Source organism: Tiliqua scincoides, chromosome 3 (assembly GCF_035046505.1).
Source record: "Tiliqua scincoides isolate rTilSci1 chromosome 3, rTilSci1.hap2, whole genome shotgun sequence".
In the NCBI taxonomy this organism is placed as follows: Eukaryota; Metazoa; Chordata; class Lepidosauria; order Squamata; family Scincidae; genus Tiliqua; species Tiliqua scincoides.
The window spans coordinates 146,776,023-146,794,992 of NC_089823.1; the positions used below are offsets into that span (position 1 = coordinate 146,776,023).

Sequence of the window (18,970 nt, forward strand, 5' to 3'; positions counted from 1 at the left end):
AAGTGTGTCTGTCAGGCCATCCAATGAATTCATAGTGAATCTGGGATTTTAACCTGGGACGGCATGTAGCTCGGGCCTTTGGCCACAGCTGCTGCTTTTCATCAGGAATTGGGAGAGACTCTTTTGCCAGTGGTAGTCCTTCAGAGAGTTGGTATGGTATTGATTTTTCCCCCCCTTATGCCTGTGCTGGCTGGCTCTTCAGAGTGGATTTGTTGGACTCCTTTGCCACAAGGTTGGAATTGTGGACACCCTGATTTTATGACTGTAGTTTCCAGACTAGTAAGTTGATTATATAAATTACTTGCTGATCTCCTTAACCTGAATGACAGATTGTAACAGATAAGTATGTTGAGATTTGCAGTAGCAAAGCAAATTTCAAATCCTGCTCATCCTGAACTAATCAAAGGCCCTATTGGCCACCGAGAAGCTATAAGTAGGGTATTTATGTGCACCTTCCACAAATAAGCTGAATTCTTGTTGAAATCCCATATTTTGTTTAACCTATGGGAATTGGCTGCAGAACCTAGTTCCACTTGTGGATAAAGGCACTGAAACTGGACTTGTATACTTAGCTAGATAGTGGCCAGCACCTACTGTAGGTGGAGAGAATAGCTTTTATGTAGGAAATCATGGCAGACTTTATATTTAAAGAAGCTGTTTCTCCACCAGTGTTTTTTTTCTTAGTTATTTAGTATTGAGTAGATTAACACATTTCTTCTCTAAATGTGCCTTGAGCTCTGTCTAATTTCATTCTGTACACTCATAACTTTGATTTTGCTTTATTTTAATAATTGTGTGTTCAAGGAAAGGTTCAAATTAATGGGACAGGTTTTAGAATATCAAAGCTGAAATCCTAAGGAGAAATGAAATAGTGAAGAAGGTAAGCTGTTGTTTAATGGGAAGGGGGAGGTAAGTGCAGGTATTGGGGAAATAATGTGCTTTTCGTTAAATTGTTAGTCATGAAACAGTTTTGCAGTGGCACAGATCTCCTAACTAGGTCCTGTGTGTCATGAATATGAATCTTTCTTGATAAGTATTGCTAGAATTGATTCAGGATACAACCCTAACACACTTGTAGGAGGCAGTCTAATCAGATGTAGTATCTTCTGTCATTAGCTACACTTTTGTGGTTCTTATTTCTAAGGGCTATTCCACATTATGTGACAACTAGCCCGAGTTTGCCATTAAGTGTATGCATGCGCTTGACAGGTTTGCATCTAATTCTGCACATGTGTGATACATTTCCAGGTGAACACTTAAGAAAAAAAATTGTATGTATGTAACTGAAAAAGTAATGTGTACATCAGCCCAAAGTGCCTCTTTGAAAGCAGTGAATCTGTCACCGGCCCTGTTTGATGTAGTTTCCTAGTTTCAAACATACCATCTTTCATTGATGCCAATTAAATGCTAAAATTCAGCATGTCTGTCTTCATACACACGTTTCTTTCCATGTATGCGATAGGTATATTATATGTATTTTGTACTTCTCCTTGACTTTCTTACCACCAAGGTGTATTTTCCTCCATTTTGAACTGGAATGCTGTTATCCAGTGTCAGTCACAATTTCGGTCCGAGTTCCCAAGTGACCAATGCATATCTCACTGATGGTATGGTAGAAATAAACACTTACTCACCCTTCATTTCTAGAGAGCAGCATGGGAATGCTCTGCAGCCGTCAGTCAAGGATAACAGCGGGAGCCATGGCTCTCCAATCAGCGGAAAGCTGGAAGGCATCTTCTTTAGCTGCAACACTGAATTTAACACTGGAAAGCCCCCGCAAGATTCACCTTATGGAAGATACAGGTTTGAGATTGCAGCAGAAAAACTTTTCAACCCAAATACTAACTTGTACTTTGGGGACTTCTACTGCATGTACACAGCCTACCACTACGTCATCCTCGTCATCGCACCAGCGGGATCACCGGGAGACGAATTCTGTAAGCAGCGCCTCCCTCAGCTGAACTTGCAGGATAACAAATTTCTGACCTGCACCGAAGAAGGTGGGGTCATGGTGTATCACCATGCACAGGATGTAATCTTGGAAGTGATTTACACTGACCCAGTGGATCTCTCCCTTGGCACAGTTGCAGAAATTACTGGTCATCAGCTAATGAGCTTGTCGACTGCCAACGCTAAGAAAGATCCTAGCTGCAAGACCTGCAACATCAGTGTTGGACGTTAATTTCCATCCCTCCCCTCTTCCTTAGGAGCCTTCTCTGTTGCCTACACCCATCGTCAGCCGTTCTCATCAGACGCATGCATAATGCCATTCTTACCAAAAGCAAATGCCAGTGATTGACTTCTTCAGTATTCTTGGGGCAGAACTGCGCATGACAGGAAGCACATGGCAACTGCTGAAAACAGCATCCTGGGTCATGTTTTAACATTCTCCCCTGCAATGTTTAGGTTCCCTATTTGTGCATGTGCTTTTTTTGTGTCCTGTTCCACACAAGTGGTTCTTAGGGACAGGGAAATGTACAATATATTGTATTCCAGTACAGATAAGTATACCCAAACATTGTGGGGCGGGGGGGGGGGGGGGAAGAGGGATAGCCCAACATGAAGATGCTGTTATTGGCAGCAGCTCCTTGTCCAGTGTAGCACATAGTTCTGCCCTTAGTATTTCTTCCTTTCCTTCTGGTCCACCAGTGCTTTCGACTGTTAGAAATCTTGGTTTGGGTTTTTTTTCCCCCCAGCAACCATTTATCTATCTAGATGCTGCAATTGGTGTTTTTTCAATTTTCTTTCCATTTTTCCCTCTTCTCGCTCCATTTGCCAAATGTAACAAATCTATATAAACAGCTTTAGCAAAATAAAAACTACTGGCTTCTAAATGGTGTTTAAATATGCATTCATTTTAATCTACTGAACAACTTAACTGGGATAATTCCAAAATAGCATGAAAGGTTATAATTGCAGCATGATTTAACTCTCTCAACCTAGAAAAATGTCAGCACTTCCAATGTGTTGTTTGACAGTGTTATTTATGTTGTTTATATTAGCTAACAAGAAACAAAAAAAAAACCTGTGTTTCAACATAATAAATAGAAAAATATTTTATTTGTACTGTTGTATAAAATATTATACAATCATATAGAATATATAGATTACATTTTAATAGCAACTGTATACATGTCATGAAACCATTTTTCCCTTATCAAAGATGTAGTTTGTAAACTTCAAATACTTGTGTATCTGTTCCTGTTGCTCTTACATGACTTTTAATTAAAACAGATTTATGAAGGAGACCATTCTGATTCATAAAAGTTAAGTGATCAAGCCAATTACACTGAAACACCGAAACATCATTGAAACAAGAAAAATTCACTTAGGTTTAGCACTGAGAGACACACTCCCCCTCCAAAACCTTTTTCAGAGGTTTTTTTTTTCTCTTAAAAAATCATGCTTTAACATTACATACAGCAGAAATACAAACAGGGTTGGCAGATAATAGAAACAAATGGTTTCTTGACTATAATAACAGAGTTGCGGCCTGCTCCTTCGCTTCTTATATATATAGCTCTGTACACATGGAGGGGATCCCTATAGGCTGCTTTTGAAACCTCCTTCCTGCTGGCTGTCCATGTGCTGTCATTTTAGCTAGCACCACTCAATAGAACTGCTCCTCTTCCAATAATGCAAGGGTTCCCAAAGAGTGTGTTGCAATACCTTAGGTCGTTGCATCACACTCATAGGGGCTCTGCTGGATGTCCCCGGCTGCCCTCCTGCCTGTTCCCTGGGTGCTGCCATCTTGTGAGATTTAGGCACCACTATGTTGAATTTGCAAGATTTTGTGAAATCCAAAATGGCGGCACATGGCTCAGCCGGGGACATCATGACACAAGTAAGTTTGGGAACCACTGCAATAATGTGAGGCTCGAATGCACCTCACATACAGTCCAGGGGTCCATTCCTCTCCAGCATAGAGTGTACTTTATATTTTTATTCACTTTGCTCATAGACAATCCCTTCCATGTTTGCAAAGCTGGGAGCTGAAGGATCATGCCCATGGTGTTTGCATACAAATAACAAAACAAAACACTAAAGGCAGTGCATATCTCCTTTGGAAGCGTTTCCTTGGATTTCTTTGCCATTAAACCTGTGTTAGCCGGTGAGCAACACACAATTGCTGACTGTCTATCTCCCACTAAACTATGCACCACTCAGAAGTGATCTATTGCAAGAACAATCTCTTTATGTTTATAAAGTGTTCCTTTTTAACACCCAGCTGCCTTCAGTTCATAACCATGACACTTGGATTAAATAGTCTGCATACATTAATCTATCCAAAATATCATAATGCAATAAACTATTATCACTATTTTAATAAACTATCTTGGCAATCATCACACAGGAAATAGTAAGGTCTAACAAAGTGCATGCTTTCAAACAAGCTTTGGTAGTCAGAAAAGCAAAATTTATAGCACTAGGCTAGGGAAAAGTGCTAAAGAAAGAAATTGGCATGTCACTTCACTTTGTTTGATTTTGTTTACTATCAACCAAGTCCTGGCAATTTCTGCTTAGGAGGGTGGAGTAGCTTTTCATTGTCTTATAGGTTATTAGGTACTCATTCCTGTCCTTAAAATGGTTTTCTGTTTGTGTGATTTAATGAGTTCCTGAAAACAGATACCTAAAAACAAAACAAAACCCATGTTTCTGCAGTGGCATTTTTGCACACTGTTTGCTTAGTTCTACAACTCAAAGGCTCAGACAATGGATTTCTTTTTCTTTTTGCATCCATGTGTTTATGGTGCTTCTGGGAGGACCAACTCAGGGAATTTCAACTTGAATGGAAGTTTGGGATAATAGTGACAAGTTGTAAACTATCCTGGGGTGTGCCACCTGTTAGTCTATTTTGGATCCACAGTACTGTACTCAAAAAAGAAAAGGCGTAGTTCCCATTTGAGTTGTATGGAAATGGCAGACTTCTGTGTGGAGGGTCATAAAGAGGCCATTTTCTCTAGAGCAGCCGTTTTTAAACTCCCTTTCCCTGTAAAAAATCTGTTCCTTAACACCGGCTGAGGTATCTCTGCCCAGCTGTTTCAGCACCTCTATGCTGTACAGACTATCCTGGAGCATCTTTGAAAATAAGGAAACCAAGAATAAATGCACATCATTTCCACTTCTGTGCACTGCACGGAAGATCACTAGTAGGTAGACAAGCTCTCCTTCAGGAAAGCCTTTCGGGCTTTATTAGAGAGCACTCAATACATTGCTTAAAAACTCCAATGTTTCCTGAAACACAGCTTGAACACCACTGTGCTGTAGTGTATGTGCGGTCAAGGAGTCACAGCTGTTGGTGAGTATGGTGGCTGTTAAAGGAGCCAGTCCCATGTCTGCAAAGGAATTAGGGCTCAACCTCATTGGGCACAACCCTTCCTTATCTGACTTCCATAATGGCAGCAATGAAGACAGGAACCCCAGCAGAACCCCCAGTTGATGTCACCCAAAGGCCATCATGCATTTCAACCTGCATAGGAATTGCCCCCATGGCATTGTGGGGAGAAAAGGCCTGCTATCACTTCTAGGCACAGTGAGCTCATAATGGCAATGGATTTGGCCATTCAGGACCACAAGCCACCATGTTATGAGCCAAAGGCCACTGGCTCAGCTGTGTACAATTTGTCAAAATATTTAAACAAAAACAGTAAAAGTGTGTCCACTTCAGATATTACTTGTAAACAGTATGGATCATAATACCTGTGTCTTAAGATCCACTCTGGTATCACTTCTGGGTAAATAGAGCACTTGTTGATTTTAAGGCCAGTTTTGCTCCCAAGACAAGCTTGTGCTAGGAGCAGAATTGACAAACCAAAGTAGTTTAATGTTTCCTTCAAAAATAGGACACAATGCACCTGAACAAAATTATACCAAAAAAACTCCAAACCCCAATCTTGCCAAACCATGTTGCATCCTGTTGTCACTCTTTTGCTTCTCAGCTACACTTGCTTCTTAATACCTCATCTGTCCTTTGCCTTCAATGTCCTTGGCCCCATTTACTCACCCTGCTATTTAAGTTTATGGGTTGTGATGGCCCACCTGATTTTGTTTACATGCATTCACGATACTGTCGTGGCAGAAGTAGAGACAAAATCATATAAGGCAAGTGTTTCTCAACCAGTGGTATCAGAATCACCAGTGGTGTTGTCTGGTGGTACTCGTGGGACCACGGCATACCTGCCGCCCGGCAACGAGAACAGGAATGTAATAAAACAAACAACAGGCAGAGCTCCAAAGCATGCTTTTTCATATGCAAAAAAGCCCTCCCATCCACCCTGAGCCTCTTACTGGTTTTTGTCACATTGCATCTGGCCTCACAACCTAGAAGTAACTGGCAATGATGTCATCACCATGTACTTCCAGTAGACTTCAAATAGGTGGACCATGTGAAGTGTTACAGTGGAGAATAGGCATTGAGAAGCGCTGATATAAGGCACCACAGCCAGCTGGATTAAACAACAGCATGGGCAAATGGAGCCAAAGACACTGACGACAATGAAAACAGTAATTGCAACAACATGACTTTGTCCGCTGTGACTGTACAGAATTGCCCCAAACAGAGGCACTTTTCAACATGCGCAACACCAAACACAAAATGAGGGAGCTCATTTTGATATAGCTCTTTGTGTACTATTCAAATGTTACACAGATGCATAGTGTATAGAACTATTCTGCTTATGACAACCATGTTCTTCATCCCAAAGTAAATGCATTGTCCAATACGTTTGGCCATGAACAGAACCCGCTGTTATGCATTCCAGTGCTAAACACACATAACAGTCATGAGGTTTGGAAAAATGAATTAGCCAGTTCCTCTGCTGTGCTCCAGTAGCCATCAGAAGCAGAAGGAAGAGAGGTGTCACCAGTAGAGCAGTTTCACCTCTCTACTGAAATCCATGTATTTATTTAATCTCTAAAACACACCAGAACTAATCTAAGGGTTATTGAAGAGAGAATCGGTTCTGGAAGACATAAGATTAAGCATAGTTCAAATTAATTTAAAATACCACAATGCTATTTTTTCCTGTCATTTTAATTTGTCACAATTGTCCTGTAATAATTGATTATAAATGGATGTTAATATAAATATAGGCTATATAAAAACAATTAGAGCCGTGGTGTACAACAACTGGGAGAAAGATGTTAAGGCACAGGTCTGACGATCCAAGCTGATAGATTCATGACCAAAGCAACCTTTGCTCTGCTCAAATTAATACCTCATTTGCATGCTTGATAGAGAAGTTGATCTCTTTTCTCTGTCCCGTCCCCCAATTTTTAATTACTCTTAGAAGTCTGGATGACATTCTCTTAGTAAAACATAGGGGATAACAGCTAGCCATTCAGAACAGTCAATTACTTCATCACTCCATCTGTTTGTTGGTATACAAGGTGCCTTGTATGCAGTTATCAAAACGGAACCAGGGAGATGCTGGGGATGGGTCCCTGCAGCTGATGGAGAACCTCCTCGCTGCCCTGCCCTTCTTCCCTCACTGCAATTTTGTCCCCATGGGTCCACATGCGTAGTGCTAATAATGCCATCACAGTGCACTTCAAAAGGAAAACATCCTACTCCCTGATGAGCTGAGTACCGTTGGGTTCTCTCTCACTCAGCTGCAAGAAGTAAGTGTTTGCCAATTTGGGAAACTGGGCCAAGAACTCCCCCCCACCCCCCATCCATTCAAAGCCTACTGCCTCCAGCAAAAGACATCCTCTAATGTGTAGAGGTGTTTATTTTCGGTAAGATAGGGTTGCGGACCAAATCTTACTGAACCCAATGGGCTTACTTTTGAGTAGAATAACACAATTTCCAATCACCTCTATTAATGTGCACACAGTGCTCTGTAAGGCATCCTGGGTTCTCCAAGGCAGTAAAGAGGAACAGAGAAGCTGAGCTTCTCGCTGGCTTTCCAGAAATTCCAAAAAGGCACCACAGCCTGAGGTGAGCTACACGCTGCTCCTGCTTTCTGTGCCTGCCTCTCATTTTCACTGCACCCTGCACTTCTTATGTGACAAAGTGGCATGGCAGCATCTATATTCCCAGTAAGGGGAATCTGCACCAGTGCACAGACCCCTTCTCTTCCTGTGAGGCATCATGACATAGTTGCGATGCCCTCTGTTTAGCAAAGTCATCACGCATCGTTGCCAAACTTCTGGGTTGCTGAGCTCCATGACGCACAGAGCTCAGCCTTGAGCTGCGTGACTTAGAGGGAACGCTAACCCCAACTGCTTCTCTAGAAATCTGTTAGTAGGAATACCAGCATGATTGGACTTTTTAGACAGTCTCTGCACTCCAGGCTGCCTCTAATTCCTACTAAACTGGGATGCAGGGCCAGTCCATTCAGGAGGCCAACTGAAGCAGTTCCCGCAGGTAGCAGATTGCTGGGGGGCGCCCATCTCAGTCCACCTCCTTGCCTTCACTGCTGCTGCTGTTCCTCCCACTCCCTGGATTGGAAAAGGAAAAAGTGGACACAGAGGAAGAGGAAATGTGGAGGAAAAAGCAAACACAGGGGGAGGAAAGTGCAAGGAACAGAGGCTGGCACATCTTCGGGTAAGGGGGGGCAGCATTTGCAATGACACCCTGCCTGTTTGGTGGATTTAAGCTGGCCCTGCTAAAAAGAGAACTGGCTGCCACTAGCACAACAGACTGCTATTAGGTGAGGGTTGTCAACAAGTTCAGTGGGAAATGAACAAAAATGCTGCAACAAAATACCCTGGATCCTTTACCAAGAACAGTCTGCAACCTGCAAAACTTAAGCAAATTAAGCATTCCGTAACTTCTACATAATTCTGCCAGTTTTTATCATTTTGCATATTCCAAGATGGGGATGGGTAAGAAGTCATGAAGGGCCCTGAAGCCCCCGCCTGATCTCTGAAAATGTTACTAGTTCCCTAAGACTTCTGTCATATGTCAAGCGTTTACCTAAGGCTTCTGACATTCACATACTTTCACAAGCACGTGTTTACAAACCTAAGGGCAGAAACTTCCTTTTTTAAAAAGAGAATGAAAGCTGATATTGAAAGGAAGCCATTATACCCACTACAACATCTTGTGCTTTTTCTGCAACTACAATTGGAACACACACAAAGGGTAATACCATCATGACCTAAACTTTAGGAATTCTTTAGGGATTCTCCCACCCCCTGCCCACTGAGGCTCATAGACTGAACCATGTAGCTTACGGTCCCTGCCTTAAACTCACAAAATCCCTATCCTTGTCTGCAAAACACCTCCCTGACATACCTGTAGAACACAGAAAGGGAGAAAAGTTTGCTTGACAATACAGAACCTTAGTTTGGTACTTAAGGCTCTTGCCTTAAGGCTCTATTTGAGCCACTGCTGTCTATATTCTATGTCTTGCACACTGGAAGCCACATTCCTTTTAGTCATAAGTATAGCCAACACGTGTTCGAACTGAAAGTAATTTTTACAGAGCCCAACCTGTGCACATTTCACCAGTACAGAGTGATGTTTGCACCAGAATCATCTATGATCCCAACATTTGACAGGAGCTTGTCTTGCTCTTGTCCTCCCTTCTTTTCAGGATCTGGGCACACCAGAAGCAGGTGAAACATATCCCTTAGGTGAGAGGAATCTCTACCAGATAGGGAAATGCAGACTGCTGATTCCTATTAATTAACCATGGGAGGGCAAACAGAGGATGAGGGATTCCACTTCAAGCTGAATGAAGACCAACAAGGTCTCAGTAATGCTCCCTCCTCTATAATGTTGGGGGTGGGAGGGACAAGCTCCTGATAGCCAGAGCTTCTTGGGAAAAAGTTAGGTTGCAACCAACTCACCTTTGTGAGGCATCACAAAGTCAACTCCCTGGCAGCAGAGATGGTGTTTAGGTGCAGTCTTCTGGGGAATATTTATTTGTTCATTTAAATGATGTATATCTGAACTTTCCCGCCTAATTAAATGGAATGCTCAAGGCAGTGCTCTGGACATGTCCATGATAGCTACTTGACTTTCTAGGGGTGGCTGATCAAGTTTTCAACACAAGTAGCGTGGTATCCAATCAGAACAAATGTACCTATCACAGACTGGCACTCAGCCTAGCAGGCAAAAGAGAGAACTCGGATCTTGACCGATGTGTCTCCTCTAACTAATGAAACTAGTAACATGCCAGTCTCCCTATGAATCCAGAATGCTCTCAGAGGTACAAAAGCTTTCCAGACTTTACAGTCCCATAAACCAAAGTAAAAACACCAGGCCAGGAAATACAGAATGAAGTAAGGGAAGACATTCCACAATGCCACTTGATTAAACTTCAGACATTTGTTTAGATTAGGCAATATGCCCCCTCAGACCTTCAGAGAACAACATCACATCTACCATTTTCCCCCTTGGTTGACAGAGACCAGAGACATTTGGGTGGCTCTGTTTAAAATTCTGCCTTGTTCTTTTCCATACTTTGAAAACTGTTGCTGAAGTCATGCCATCTTCCTGTTAAGAGTTTCTCCTATAGAGCTCTGAGTCTTTAGCCAGCTGCCAGAATTTGGAGGAGACTGCCTTCTTTGGGCTAAGCAAGAGAAAACCTGTCATGGAATGAAAGTTCCCTCCAGGAATAGAAGACCTACAGGTAAGAACCGTCAGCCCCATTCACTCACTCCTTTCTGCATTCTCACACTTGCTCCTATTTCTCTCTTTCTCTGTCTCTCTCTCTCTCCTGCAGCAAAATAACATTAATAAAGTGCATCAGAATATCAAGGTGTCAAATCATTGTGCAGAAAGAACCAGACCTGTGCAATTCTCTTTCTCTCTTCGTACCCCCAAGAGCTTTACTATTGCAAACCACTGATTTCAGATGGTTTTGGAGACATCATGCTTGCTGATGAGAACCTCTAAGAGCCTGAGTTTGGCTTTTATGTGCTTGTACTCTGAATACTCCTGTGACATAGGGATGCGATCTTCCTTCTGGGGACTCCTGTAAGAGGGCCAAAAAAAAAAAAAAGACAAAGAGCAAGTTTTCAAGACTAGCCTTGACAAAAAGGTATTACTTGTTTGGTTGGTTATTCTTCAATTACAGATCCCCACAGGTAACCATAGGAAACATAGGAAGAAAAGTGTAGTGCATCAGGGATCTTAGGAACGGAAACTTAAACACTCAATTTGAAGATTACAGTCAAAATCCAAAGAAGAGGCAAGCAAATATGGGAGACAACTGCAGACAGATTTGGACTATGTGTTTACTTGGAAGAGTACACTTTAAGGCATTAAATGCAGTGACCCCCATGTCACATAATACGCAGCACCCATTTTTAATTTTTATCATATTGTGTTTATCTGACCTAAATCTATCTATCGGTCTCCCTTTTTGTTCCTTCCCTTTTATTTATTTATCCTTCTGTTTCTTGAAAATGTAGCTGTGGCACTGCTGGTCTGGCCAGCCATAGGTTAGGTTCCAGCCCACCAGGTAAAGACTAGTAGTCTAGTCCATACATGATTGATTTGATTCCCTGGTATCATCAAATAAGAGTATACAGAGGCTGCCATGCTCCAAAACGTGGTCTATGAATGGAACGACAGAATGGTTAGGACAGTCACCCTCAAAGTGCACCTTGCTGCACTCAAATGTACCAAGAGAGAGACTGGCTAGTTTGCTACAAGAAAATAAATAAAGGTGCCTGAAAGCTGAAAAAGACTCAGCAGCCAAGGTGGCTGCCCCTTGCATCTCTGCATGTTCCTCCTTTGGACTTTGCTCCTTTCCAACCACATACACCCCTAGCGGGGGATTTCTCTGTGGGCAGGTAGTTCGTATTCTTACCTTTTTGAGATGCCAAAGTGAGGCTAGCCTCCCATCCTAACTCATGAGTGTGTCTCTGATATCAGATGCTTGGAAGACATAACCCATGTAGGGTATGAAGGCACAGGAAGACATTCCCCATCCACCAGGAGTCCTGGCAAATCCTGGTTTGTCAAGCCACAGTTTGGAGAAGCCTTCATTTAGGCATATCTCATAGAGCAAGCATCCTGTGAGCAAGTCAGCCAACTCTTGGGATTTGTGATGGTACAGGTAGTGCAGTAGTGATGCTAAGATATTTATTTTATTTACAAGTTTATATCCCGCTTTATTTCCCAAGCGGACATTCAAAGTTATACACAAGTGCAATCTTCTTACCTTCCCGTTTGCTTGAAGAATTGCTCCTCAAATTCTCTTAACATTTTCCTTAGCCTTATCTTGTCTGCTCTAGTTTCTCGAAGATGTTCCAATAGCACAGGCCTGCAAAAGGAGAACTGGAATTTGAAGATTGCATGGTGAAAGTGACATACAGGTGACAGATCCAGGGTCAGGAATATTCATCCTACCTCAACCAGTGTTACTTCATATAGGGTGTACTTAAACGTAAAGTTGGACTGGATGCTCATAACTGCTTTCGGGCACAATCCTATGGTCCACACCACGCCTCCGCAGTGCGGTCCACAGTCACAAACGTGCCATAAGGCACGTTTGCGGGGCTTACCGCCAGGCTCCCACTGGAAGTGGCTCAGCTCCGACCGGCGCTGAGCCACCACCCGGTGGGCACCCGCGATCTGCAGCTCGGCGGTGCCTGCCACCGCTGGGCTGAGGAACAGCAAACGGGGCGGGGACGGGGGCGTTCCGGAGAGGGGGGAGGCCAGCGTGACACAGGGAGGGGCCGGGGAGGCCGGCATGGTGCAGGGAGGAGGGGCATGCTTGGGGGTGGGCGGAAGCTCCGCAGGATCCTTGGTGCTTGTGGAGGCTGCATGCCTTACACAAGCGCCTTTGGGCGCCGCTAAAGAGAGTAGCCCCATTGCAGGGCTGCATTGCATCCCGAGGTGCCTCCCATGGTAGCACGGGAGGTGCTGGATGCAGCAGCAGCCCTCATGGTGCTGCCGAGCAGGGGCGCCCCGAGCAGCTCAGGATTGGGCTGCCCCTTATGATTGGGCTGCCCATCTTGCAGAAAAATGTATGAGCGAATATTGCTAATTCCGCCCCAGATATTGTTAGTTCTGAGAATGTACATTAATGCAGTTGCAGCAGCATCTGTTCTTTGCATGGCAACTGGGAAAGGCTGTAACAGGCATGTTGGTTTGCACTGGTGTAGCTGGGCCATTCTGAACACTGGGCTAAGCAAGGATAATAGGAAGTGTAGATGATTTGCACATCCTGTTCCCCATGCTTCTGTTGATCATCCACAATCAACTTTATACATCTCCAGGAGTAAAAGGTGCATGCTTGTCTCTTAAATTTATCAAGTATAAGTCAACACTCACATTGTGGCCTCATGTAAGTTAGACATTGACAGGGCAGGCTGTTTGATTGCTTTCTTTTCGTCCAGGGGTGAAACAAGCACAGGATCTTTCTCATCCTCTGAATGATGTAGATGCTTATCAGTGGGCAGGTTGATGGACGTAGCAGAGGATAACTCGTAGCTACTCTGGAAATGATCTTCATCAGAATCTTCCTCCTCCTGCTTGCAACAAGGAATTCAAGTTACCAAATTATATTACTTAACATGCACATCTTCAAAAATGATTGCTAAAAGTAATAGAGTAAATTAGATCTGCATCACAAATTATCACTTAAATCTCACAAGCATTACAGCAGTAGTTCCCAAACTGCGTGCCACGGCACCCAAGGGCACTGTGGTCAACTCACAAGGGCACCGCGAGATGTCCCTGGTGTCTTCCTCTTCTTCTTCTTCTTACCAGATTTCCCAGGTGCTGCCATCTTGAATCATGCGTGATTCAAGATGACAGTGCCCCAGGAGTGCCTGGTGATGCTGCCACCACCACTATAGGGTGCTGTGACCACTGGTGTTGTGACCACAGTAAATGAGGAAACCAGCAGCAACTGTTACCCTGCACATGCCCAATCTCGTCTGATCTTGGAAGCTAAGCAGGGTCAGGCTTGGTTAGTACTTGGATGGGAGACCACCTTGGAATACCGGGTGCTGTAGGCTTATACCATAGTCTTTCGAGACTGAAGGTTGCCAACCCACTGGATTAGAGGTATATGAGCAAACAGGCTGATAGTAGTTTAACTTGGGCACAAACATACAATACTAAAAAAGTGACCATTTTCGGGGTATAGGCTGTAAGATGGTTCCCAAGAAAAGTTATTTTCTCATGCAAGGCTTAAATCAGCTTTGCTTTAGATCAGCTCCTAATACAAATGGAAAACCTGCACTGTCTGGGGTCAGTTTTCCTTCTGAACTCTCTCAATCATTCACGGCATTCACACATGAAACCAATGATCCCAGTATCTCTTTCTTCCTCCTTCCATGCAAGTAAGTAGAATAACTTCTTCCCTGGTCTTCCTCTCCCAGTTACAGTTTTAGATTAGTTGTCACCCCATCTTAAATGGTCCCTTAGGATAGAGGATGCCTACCACCACTGGACTAGACTAGAAGAGTCTATTAATTTAAGTCGTATGCTGGCAGAGACTGACTCACCTTCTACGGCCATTCTAACTTATGACTCCCTTTCTGAATCATTAACCCAGTTTCTCAGAACCTCTCTTCCCTCCCACTCTGATAATTGTGCCCCCACTTGGTTTGATTCGGAGTGCCAGTTAGCCAAGATTCGAGTCAGGCAGTCCTTTTTTCTAGCACGTCATAACACCTCACCTGCCTCTTTAAGGTCTTATTTCCACCTGAGGAAATGTTGTCAGATTCTCATGGATTAAAAAAAAAGACTCTTTTGCCCAGCACAAATGGCTACGACTTTACGATGCAATCTCATCCAATAATCATAAATCCTTTTGGTCTCTAGTTACCCGTACCAACTCGCTTCCTTTCAGCAACACTCCTTCCCCTATTTCCCCATCTGTCTGGGTAGCCCATTTCTCGGGAATTTTCCCTGCCACTGACTCTTGTGAACCCTCTATCCTTACCCCCCTAAATTTACCGGAATGGCCACCCGTTACTCCAGATGAGGTAGTTGTGCTGATTAATACCTTGAAACCCGGGAAAGCTCCCGGCCCCGATGATATCTTGTGTGAAATCTTAATCAGCAACCCCTCTTGGTGGTCGGAACCCCTATCTAACCTTTTTACTCTAATTAATCAAACTGGCCTTTTTCCAGATTCCTGGCTTTCTACACCTCTTGTCCCTATCCTTAAGAAAGGTGATCCTTCCCACCCGGGCAATTATAGACCAATTAGCCTTCTTTCCTTTATAGGGAAGCTCTATTCTAAATTCTTATTCACCAGATTAGCATCTTAGGCTCTTTCTAAAGCCCTACCGGGTAGGGAACTAATTGGCTTTTGCCCAGGTGCTTCTACTGTCGATCACGCCTTCCTGCTTTCCTATTTGGCCGAGAAGTATTCTGTCCACCATGGTGCCAAACTCTTCGCGGCCTTTATAGACCTCCGCAGAGCGTTTGATTCTATTAATAGGGATATGCTGTGGAACAAACTTGCCAGCTGTGGGATAGATCCCTGTCTTCTTTTTCTAATTCGCCGCCTTCATTCATCTAATTCCTGTAGGGTTCGTCTTAATGGCCTGGGTACATCTGACAAAATTCCCATCAATAAAGGAGTTCGCCAAGGCTGCATACTTGCTCCTCTCCTTTTCAATTTATTTCTGGCAGATTTACCCCTACACCTATCTAGCTGTCAGAACTCCCCTCCCTTCCTCAATGGTGTCCCCCTGCCTATCCTTCTTTATGCAGATGATGCAGTTCTCCTGTCTGTTACAAGATTTGGCCTACGTCACTTATTATTCTCCTTCCAAAACTATTGTTTAGCCAATGATTTAATAATTAATTCTGAGAAAACCAAAATTTTGGTTTTCGCTAAATCTTGGGCCCCGCTCCCTTGGAAGATAGGTAATCTCTCCTTTCAACAAGTTCAAACTTTTAAATATCTGGGGATTACCTTTCATTTCCATCACAGCTGGCTCCCTCACAGAAAATCTGCGATTTCTTCATCCTCACTTCATCTAAATGCGATCGCCTGTTTTCATTAATCTAGTGGCAATCAGTTCGCCCTGCTGCCCTTCATATATTTAAAACAAAAATTCTTTCCCAACTGCTGTATGGTGCCCCCATTTGGATAGAGGCTGCGAACCAAGATCTGGACCAAGTGGCAGCCTCTTTCCTCAGATGAATTCTGGGGGTTCCTAATTTAATTAGACTATCTACTATTATGCTCGAACTAGGGATCCACCTCCCTTCTACCATCACGTGGTCCCTCACTTTCAAGTTCTGGCTTCGCTTACATTTAAGTATTCATTCTGAGTCCCTCTTAAAAGATATATTAAAGGACTCTTACCTTTCTAAGTGGTTCAAACATCGACTCTAAGCTTCTTTCATTAGACCTTTCTCCCGAATCCCTTGCAGATATCAACCTCCACAAGGCCCACTTAATTATCAAATCTAAGCTTTGGGAATCCGAATTTAACCAACTCTCCGCAAATCTTAACTCCACCTGTTCTCCCCAGTTTTTTGGCCTTCTTCCCTCACTTGGTCGCTGTTGCAAATATTTCAGTAAATTGATTAACCCTATCAAGAGGAGATCGTTCATGTTTGCGAGATTCAATATCTTCCCCTCAGCTGTTCACTCTGGCAGATTTTCCAATATCCCGCATGATTGCAGATTATGTCCTTTTTGTTCCCTAGAACTGGACACAGTGGACCATATATTACTTTGTTGTCCCGACTTCCAATCTCTTCGAGATACACATTTGAAACCCTTGTCTTCTCTTCCTGGTACCTCTACTGATCTCTTATTTGTCCTCCTGAGCGACAACTCTGTGGATATTACCAATGCAGTAGCAGAATTTATTTCCGCAGTTTCCAAGCTAAAACCCCCATCCTGATCCTATACCCCCCCTTGTTCTCGCCCTTTCTTTCCTTACCAGTCCCTTGTTGCGACTTTCTCTCTTGGCAACACAGCCGCCGTACTGGCCATTGTTATCACTATTTATTGTTTTAATGCCAATAAAGGTCTATGGAATGGATTAGTTGTCACAAATATATCCATTGTAAGAGCAAGCGCTTAAAACAGTGGCAACAAGCCATTAGCCATTAACCCACACCATTAACAAGCAAGCCTTTCTGGTCAATCCTAATCAAAGTTGCTTGAAAGTAAGCCCCACACAGTTCAGTGGAATGCATTTCATAAAAAGAGTGTTTAGGATTGCAGTCCTATTCCCCTAAGTATGTCTCCATAGAAAAGGCCTAAATAGGGGGTTGCAAGTAATCCACCCTGGTGTGGCACAAGAATACCATTTTCTATGTCACAAAGGAGCAGCCCCAAGAAAGTAATGGTCCCACAGTATAGTCCAAGCCCTGCATCAGAATGTTGGAGGACAGGTACAGTGGTTAGTTTTTAAAAGAAGAGGTATTGAGGCTCAAGCCTGCTTGGAAGTTCTGCTTCCCTATTTCAAATGGTGTTGGACAGCACTGCACATTGGGACTACTGCAGAAAACACCAGTGTTACAGGTTTAAGTGCAAAAGTAAATCACATATGGACATGCCACTCAGACTTCCCAGATGGACGCAGAATGCAGACACACACTTTTCGGCCCAAATCCTAACCCACTTTCCAGCACTGGCATAACTGTCCAGGGGGATGTGTGCTGCATCCTGCAGTTGGGTGGCACTCACAGAGGCCTCCTCAAAGTCAGGGAATGTTTGCTCCCTTACCTCGGAGCTGCATTGCCCTTATGTCAGTGCTGGAAAGTGGGTTCGGATTGCGCCCTTAATTTCCACACTTTATGCCACTATGGGTGCAATCCTCACCCCTTATGTCAGTGCTTTCCAGCACTGACATAAGGGCAGTGCAGCTCTGAGGTAAGGGAACAACCATTCCCTAACTCTGAAGAGGCCTCCATGTGTGACACCCAACTGCAGGATGTAGCACATGTCCCACTGGCACCACTATGCCAGTGCTGGGAAATACTGACATAAGGGGTGAGGATTGCACCCTTTATGAAGGAAGCACCAATGTAATACTGGCATAGCACTGCCCTAAATTGTACTGCAGTGTCAAAAAACGGTATGGTCTTTAACATCCATCTCCATTCCAACTTTAAAGCATGCTGTTAAAAAGTAACAGCACAGAGGCAAGATGAACCTTGAATGAAGTTGACTAAAACTTTATGAGTTCAATCATTTTGTTCTTGGGTCAGCTATAGATCCTTTGGTTGAAATCTTCCTCCAGCAAAATGAATAGAAATGATTCCTTGGGAGGCAAAATGTACTGCATAAATGGGTCCTAAGAAGGCCAAGAGTGGCAAGAATAGGTTTATTTTTTAAATCTCTTTTGGACTTACAATGGTTGTGATCAAAGACGGTGTCGACAGAAGTTGCTTGATAATTCTGTATCTTTCATAAAGGGGCTTTATCAGACTCTTATCTTGCTTGGTTACCTAGAAAGAAATAGCAGCACCATGTTGACTCTAGAGGAAGATTGAGCTCCCTAACAAAGAGGAGGCATATTTGTCCTTGTGTGTATTTTGGATCAGAATTACTATAGTAAAAGCAAAACCATGAACAGTGGTTTTGTTTGTTTTTTAAATATGAGCATAGGTTATCCTAAATCTTCATGCTACTGTTTCCCCTATCAGTTCTTAAAAGCTAATATGTCAACCCCCGGGTAGCAATTACTTTTAAGGGAAGGCCAGTTTCAAGGTGGAAGGCCTGTGTGGCAGTCACGCAGCTGTCATTCCACCACAAACCCCTTCAGCAGCAAATCTCATTGTCCTTAACTGTCAGTATTGCTAAGGCTGCGGGTGTTTGGTTTAGTGACTGGCAGTCATCAAACTGTCAGTTCTCAGATGTTCCAGGCATCCTCTCCAATGAGACTCCAGAGTCTTGCACACATTGATTATTGTTTATTTCAGTACTTCATACTGAGAAAGTGAGGTCCATGGGAAATGGACGGAAAACAATAAAAGAAAATCATACACATTGAGATGACTCACAGGTTTTGTCCAGCTACTACTTGATGACTAAATAGAGTCATATTCTCAAAGCTGCCAGAGCAGTTTTTGCAAACA

At 43.4% G+C, this 18,970-nt stretch overlaps 2 protein-coding genes and 1 pseudogene across 5 annotated transcripts in view; 2 read left to right on the forward strand and 1 right to left on the reverse strand.

Annotated features, from left to right (window-relative positions):
* The window catches only part of PHYHIPL (phytanoyl-CoA 2-hydroxylase interacting protein like), a 190,167-nt gene extending 186,926 nt beyond the window's left edge, over nt 1-3,241 (forward strand). For both annotated transcript variants that reach the window (XM_066619165.1, XM_066619163.1), the window contains exon 5: nt 1,648-3,241. In XM_066619165.1, the coding sequence (XP_066475262.1) occupies nt 1,648-2,182 (535 nt within the window). In that variant the 3' untranslated portion in view covers nt 2,183-3,241. The remainder of the gene's footprint in view (nt 1-1,647) is intronic.
* FAM13C (family with sequence similarity 13 member C) overlaps nt 3,031-18,970 on the reverse strand; it is an 83,289-nt gene continuing 67,349 nt past the window's right edge. For 2 of the 3 annotated variants that reach the window (XM_066619161.1, XM_066619160.1), the window contains 4 exons: nt 18,245-18,340; nt 13,238-13,434; nt 12,123-12,224; nt 3,031-10,928 (listed from right to left, as the gene is read on the reverse strand). In XM_066619161.1, the coding sequence (XP_066475258.1) occupies nt 10,805-10,928; nt 12,123-12,224; nt 13,238-13,434; nt 18,245-18,340 (519 nt within the window). In that variant the 3' untranslated portion in view covers nt 3,031-10,804. The remainder of the gene's footprint in view (nt 10,929-12,122; nt 12,225-13,237; nt 13,435-18,244; nt 18,341-18,970) is intronic. The other variant, XM_066619162.1, reaches the window with a different exon arrangement.
* On the forward strand, nt 13,807-13,926 carry LOC136647009 (5S ribosomal RNA; annotated as a pseudogene).